This window comes from Natator depressus, chromosome 7 (genome assembly GCF_965152275.1).
Source record: "Natator depressus isolate rNatDep1 chromosome 7, rNatDep2.hap1, whole genome shotgun sequence".
NCBI classification, from domain to species: domain Eukaryota; kingdom Metazoa; phylum Chordata; order Testudines; family Cheloniidae; genus Natator; species Natator depressus.
The window spans coordinates 20,514,091-20,520,422 of NC_134240.1; the positions used below are offsets into that span (position 1 = coordinate 20,514,091).

At 44.9% G+C, this 6,332-nt stretch overlaps 1 protein-coding gene across 1 annotated transcript; it reads right to left on the reverse strand.

Annotated features, from left to right (window-relative positions):
• Positions 1-825: 825 nt before the first annotated feature.
• On the reverse strand, positions 826-6,085 carry LSM3 (LSM3 homolog, U6 small nuclear RNA and mRNA degradation associated). Its single transcript, XM_074959686.1, has 4 exons — positions 5,998-6,085; positions 3,400-3,510; positions 1,536-1,631; positions 826-1,172 (listed from the first exon to the last, which is right to left on the reverse strand). The coding sequence occupies exons 1-4, from the start codon at positions 6,016-6,018 to the stop codon at positions 1,092-1,094; spliced, it is 309 nt and encodes a 102-aa protein (XP_074815787.1). The 5' UTR covers positions 6,019-6,085; the 3' UTR covers positions 826-1,091.
• Positions 6,086-6,332: the final 247 nt, after the last annotated feature.

The window sequence follows — 6,332 nt, forward strand, 5'->3', positions numbered from 1 at the left end:
CCAGAGAAATTTATTGAAATGGGAAATATACCCCAATTGGGTAGCTGGCCTTTTATAACTCATAAATTGCATAGATACCTAGCTCTCATACAGTCCTTTTCAATAGTAGATCTCAAAGCGCTTTACAAATTTGGTTGGTATCATGATTCCCATTTTACAGATGGGGATTAATGGTCTTGCAGAAACTGCTATGCACTGTGGCTTAAACAAAGCCACAATTTCAGACAAAGATGCTACGACTCCCATGCGTCAGTGCTTGCTAGGTTAAGAGTCTAAAGAAAGCAGGTTCCCTTCATCTACCAGGATCACACCTTCCAATTAGACTGCAAGACACTGGTGACTACTTATACAAATTAGTCAACACAAATGGTTGATATTCAGACAACAAATCCTTTCAAAACTGATTTTGGATAATAGTTACTAGGACTGTCCCAGTGTAAAGCAGAAGACTCCATGCTTTAGAAATCATGAATGGTATGTGCATACACAAGGATACATGTTAAGAAACTGAGCACAAAACAGCCACCTCTGTATGACTGATACAACAGTGCCCTGTATAAAGAGTCAGTACAAGCTGCAACCCTTGCAAATTAGAGGAAACAAAGATGCAATGCAACATAAAAAAAATTAATCTCTTCCATAAAATAACTATAAGTGCATTTAATTCCACAATAAGTTGTAACTTGTAAATACGATGCATGTTGAAGGTTATTTTTATATACCAAAAATTGATGACAAATCAATAATCCAAAAGATAAACCATATTTATTTAAAAAAAAAAAAAAATCAGAACTCAGCAATTGCCAAGATTGCAAAACTGAATAGATTAATTTACTGATTTGACAGACACCTGTATTATAGCATTTAAATTTACTCTTCGAAAAGTAAACTGTCTCACACCATTGTCTTTCGTCATTTTTTTAGGGTTATTTTCAAAGATCCACATGCCAAGGAGGTACAAAAAAACAAAAACAAAACACAAACCAACAATGTCATATAAAAATATGCAGAGTTTTACACAGAAGCGTGAGCTGAACAGGAGCCTTATCTCAAAGCGAGCAGCTTCCAACCAGGGCAAATCCTTTGTAGTTTCAGCCAACCCTCAGTGGGGGAGCTACAAGCACAACGCCGTCACCTCTGACAAAAAGCATTGGAATATTCCTCTTGGTAGACTAAGTGGAAGGAAAGGAAAGCGTAATTTACACAACGCATCTGAGAAATGTAACCAGCTTTAAATCCATGTTCAAAGAAAGAGATATCAAAGGTTCATAAAAAGCAGGTTTTGAGGAAATACAACTTAGAGTCTTATCCACACACTGAAAAGAGCAATACAGTTAGCAGGCAGGTTTGCTGTAGCTTTTACTTTGATAATAATTTGCCTGAAGTTGCTTTAAATCAAGTCCTGCTCAAATCTAGCTAGCAAAAATCAATTTTCATCTGTCAATTTTAAGTTTAATTAGATAAAACATTTAATTTAGAAAGTACTTTCAGTTTTGTTTTTTTTTTCTCAACCACAAGTACATTTAAACCCTTACTTTATAAATCTCTTCATAGGTTTCCTCATCAATCTCTATCGTTGTCACAGTCTCTTCAACATCACCCAAAATCATATTTAAGTGCTGATCATAAGCCTATGGGAATGAGACCAGTTTAAATTATTTTCTTTATAATCTGTACCACATACAACAAAAAAGTGTTTAAATCTTTGTAGATCAAAGCAGTTCAAATACAAACTAACTAAAATGAAAGTACCTTTTCTTAGTGTATTTCAACTTGGACTCATGAATAATCAATTGCTTTGACTGTCAAATATACCAGTATTTTAACATTAGTGTTAATTTCACCTGCACTAGTGAACACAGTACAACTGTTTTCTTTTTACAAATTAATTTTCTTTCAAATAGTTGTTTCAGCTGTCACATACTTTTACCAAATTATAGTTGCACAGGTTTAAGATTACTAAAGTTATATAGGTAGGGCCCTACCAAATTCAGGTTCCATTCTGGTGAATTTCATGGTAATATGATTTTTAAAATCATAAATTTATTGGTTTTAGATATTTAAAACTGAAATTTCAGGGTGTTGTAACCGTGGGGTCTCAAACCAAAATGGGGTTGTGGGGGTGGGGTTGCAAGGCTATTATAGGAGGTTGTGGTATTGCCACCCTTACTTCTGTGCTTTGAAGATTTGAAGCTTTCAAGATGTCATAAAAGAACCTAGTCAAAGGCCTTAAAGTGGCTCTCTTAATTTAGTCATGTATGAACAGTAAAAATCCACACAATCATCTCCACTAGGGGTGTGAATACAGTTTAAAAAGTTAACCATTTACATGATTTAAAAATGTGTCATTTAAACGGTTAACCGTTTTAAGCAGCTGGGGCCCATCTGGCCAACATGGCTCGGGCTGCTGCGGGCAGCACAGCTAGCCCCGCTCAGGCCAGCTGAAGTTAGCGGTTAACTGGTAAGACTATGCTTACCGGTTAACCTTTTACATCCCTAAACTCCAGTATGCCCACTGAAACTGGATCTACCTGGGGCCAACCCAGCATAGCACTCGAAGGCCTAATCAGAGATGACCATTCTCAACACATTACACCAACATGCCATAAACCACACTGGTGCTGAAGCCATTTCAAGGATAGCCCATTTGGGACTTTGAAGATGAGGACTATACCACATTGCAGTGTTCAGGAGGGATGCTTTGACTGACAAAAAGCCAGATATCAACTTGTGAGAGTAAGGGACATGTCATTATCACTGAAAGTTGCTTGAATACAGACTAGACTTCTGTAGGATATCAGCCTGAGCCCAAATACCATTATTTTTAGAGAATGTTTCAATACCTACTTTTTATAAAGCTCTTTTCATCGGTAGATTTCAAAGTGCTTTATAAAAAGGTTGGTATCATTATCCCTATTTTACAGATGGGAAACTGCAGTATATAGAGCTGAAGTGACTTGCCCAAGGTCACTCAGGAGGTCAGCGGCAGAGGCAAGAAACAAACCCAGGTGTGTGCTGAGTTCCAGTCCTGGGTTCTATCCACTAAGCGACACTGCTCTAAAGTAGTTTAAACTAGATTTTTCCTAAACCATCATGTTGTAAAGACAACTGGTAATGGCAGGAAAGAAAATCCAGCACCTTGTCATTCTAAGATAACAGAATAAAAGACAAGGATTTATACCTTTTACAGGTACCCATACTCAGATACCAAGAAATGCTCAGAAAATGTGTCAGGCACAAAAGAAACTTCTACACACTTTAAATAGATCGTAAAAATGAACTTGAATGGAATGCCACAAAGCAACCAACCTTTGAGTATAAGTTGCCTTGACTTTTATATCTACTGTTTCATAGTTAAAAGTACACCAGTGTTAAATCTTTCCACAGTGTTTCACTTACATGTAATCTACCTCGAAGTTCTCGGTCATTCCTCATTTTCACATAGATTCGTTCATCTAGACTGAGTCTGATCAGATCCAGTGGCTCCTCTACAGTATTTGTTGTTTGTTGCTAAAAAACAGAGAGCAGTTTTCACAATAACTTTTATGTTCAAAAGCAGTCTCTCTCTCTCTCAGGGATAGGATAAAGTACCCTTCACCTTCATCTCAGTCATTTGATCCAACCCAAGCTAGTAACAATCAAAAATCATTACCATAAGATGAGCATTTGGTGGCCGGTATGAAGCGACATGAATTTCAGTCCACTTCCTAGTGGACAGGCACTACCATCACAATTGGTACCATTTACTGGCAGTCTTAGTGACAGGCCAGAAACCTGAACAGAAAGGGAACCAAATATGCCTTTCACCCTCAAAGTTGAGCTTGCACGGTCAGGTCTGAGATACTTTGGCAGGGGATGTAGAGAAGCTTACACTGTCACTGACTATGCTGTTCTCATTGGTGGATAATTATTATTTGTATTATTGTAGCACGTAGCTGCTCTAGTCATGAACCAGGACCCCTCTGTCCTAAGCATTGTGCAAACAGAACAAAATGGTGGTCCTTGCCCCAAAGAGATAATGCATTGGGGTCTCCGGGGTAAGTGTCCTGTATTTTATATTCCTTCACAATTATTCCTTCAGCTTCATTTTCAACAAAACAAACTGCAATAAAAGTAGGAAACAAAGCCATGTATTTCTTAAGCTTGATAATAGCACTGCCAATACTGAGGTTCCAAGAGACATAAAACAGCACTGAAATGGCACTAAGACCACAAAGAACAATGCAAGTTAGATTTTTATTTTTTAATAAAGTAAAGATCATAGTAAAGACTGAAACAAAGGAAAAAATTCTGATATAAAACGCAGTAGTGAGAGGTTAAAGATTTGCTGCTCCATAGGGAACATGCAGTCTGCCTCACGTCAAAGGCTGCAGCTTTCTGCTATTTCTTTATGTCACGCCTCCACTCTGACATAGAATCATAGAAGATTAGGGCTAGAAGAAACCTCCGGAGGTCATCTAGTCCAACCCTCTGCTCAAAGCAGGACCAATCCCAACCAAATCATCCCAGCCAGGGCTTTGTCAACCCAGGCCTTAAAAACCTCTAAGGATGGAGATTCCACCACATCCCTAGGTAACCCATTCCAGTGCTTCACCACCCTCCTAGTGAAATCGTTCTTCCTAATATCCAACCTAGACTTCCCACACTGCAACTTGAGACCATTGCTCCTTGTTCTGTCATCTGCCACCACTGAGAATAGCCTAGCTCCATCCTCTTTGGAACCCCCACTTCAGGTAGTTGAAGGCAACTATCCTTTTTCTGTTCTGCCTTATCTTACTAATCCAGGAAAAAGGAAGCATCTCATGTCACTCTTGAGCAAGTCCCTCTGGTTGAGCAAGGACTGAAGAGTGGTGGAGGCATGCTCTGAAGCAGTGGTCACCAATCCTAGAGAATCTCCCAGTCGATAGCAATCTCCGGCTGCAGCGGGCTACACGAATGGGGGGTGTCTCCCTCCCCACACCGCTCCTGCCTGCAAGCACCACCTCTGAAGCTCCCATTGACCAGTAGCAGGGAGCCATGGCCAATGGGAGCGGCTGGGGTGGTGCTTGCAGAGAGGGACAGTGCACAGAGCAACACGCCCTGCCCTCCCCTCCCCCAGGGGTCGCAGGGGCACATTGGCCACTTCCAGGAGTGGCATGGGGTCAGGGAGCCTGCCTTAGCCTCACTGCACTGCCGACTGGGAGCTGTCCAAAGTAAGTGCTGCCTGGTGGGAGGCCGCACCCCAACTCCCAGCCCCCTCCCAAAGCCAGTACCCCACACCCCCTCCTGCACCCCAACCCTCTACCCCAGCTCTGACTCCCTCTCCAAGCCTGCACCCCAACTCTCTGCCCCAGCCCAGAGCCCCCTCCTGCACCCAAACTCCCTCTGAGACCCCACACCCCCTTCTGCACTCCAGCTCCCTGCCCCACCCCGGAGCCCCCTCCGACACTGCAAACCCCTCAGCCCAGAGCCCACACCCCTTCCCAACCCTCTGCCCCAGCCTGGTGAAAGCGAGTGAGGGTAGGGGAAAGCAGCAAGGGAGAAACGGCGGGATGGAGCGAGCAGGGCAGCGCTTTGGGAAAGGTGGAGGGAGGTAGATCCCTTACATTCAAAAAGTGATTTGGGGCATAAAAAGGTTGGAGGCCACTGCTCTGGAGAGAGCTGTATCCAGCGTTTCTTTGCTAGACAGTGAGCGTCTGAGGCAAGCTGGGGCGGGCTGAGACAGGGGACACTAGGGAGAGCAAACAGTGAGGGGACCCCCCCCCCGGATGAGCCTCATTCATTAACCGCCCCGGCACTGTCTGAGCAGGGGAGAAGCTGAGTAAGAGAGGGGGCTTGTAGCGACAGCGACCAGGCGGGAGGGCGACCCCGCTGAGGGGGGAATCCCCAGGAGAGGGGACCCAGCCTCTGGAGGAAGGGGAGAGCCTCGCTCGACCCCACGCAAGGACCCAGGCTGGGAAGGGGGCAGGCCCCAAACGTGGCTCCCGCCAAACAGTGAGAAAGGGGCGAGTCGCTCACCTGGTCCACTTCGTCCGCCATCTTTCAAACACCAGCCCCGCCTCCTCTCGCGAGACTCTGTCACCCCTCAGGGAGGTGTCGGCGCGTAGGAGCGGGGGGGGGGGCGCCACGCATTGCGTCGGGGAGGAGGCGTGGCGCGGGCTCCGGGCGAGGGGAGGGGGGGGAGGGAGGGGCAGTTGCGCCGTTCGTCGGCCCAGGCTGGCAGAGGCGGGGCTTGGCGGGAGGGGCGGGGCAGGCGCTGTCTGGGCCCGCCCCACAGGCAGGGCGAGGGAGAGAGAAGCCGGGGGGCGCCCAGGCTTGTTCTCAATGGTTCCCTGCCCCCCTCTCCCCCCGTT

Excerpts from the sequence above, each read along its gene's own strand:
- LSM3 (XM_074959686.1), bottom strand. The coding sequence starts at position 6,018 with ATGGCGGACGAAGTGGACCAG. Across the intron at positions 3,511-5,997 it reads TGGCGGACGAAGTGGACCAG|CAACAAACAACAAATACTGT; the intron begins GTGAGCGACTCG and ends TCTGTTTTTTAG. Across the intron at positions 1,173-1,535 it reads CCTATGAAGAGATTTATAAA|TCTACCAAGAGGAATATTCC; the intron begins GTAAGGGTTTAA and ends CCTTCCACTTAG.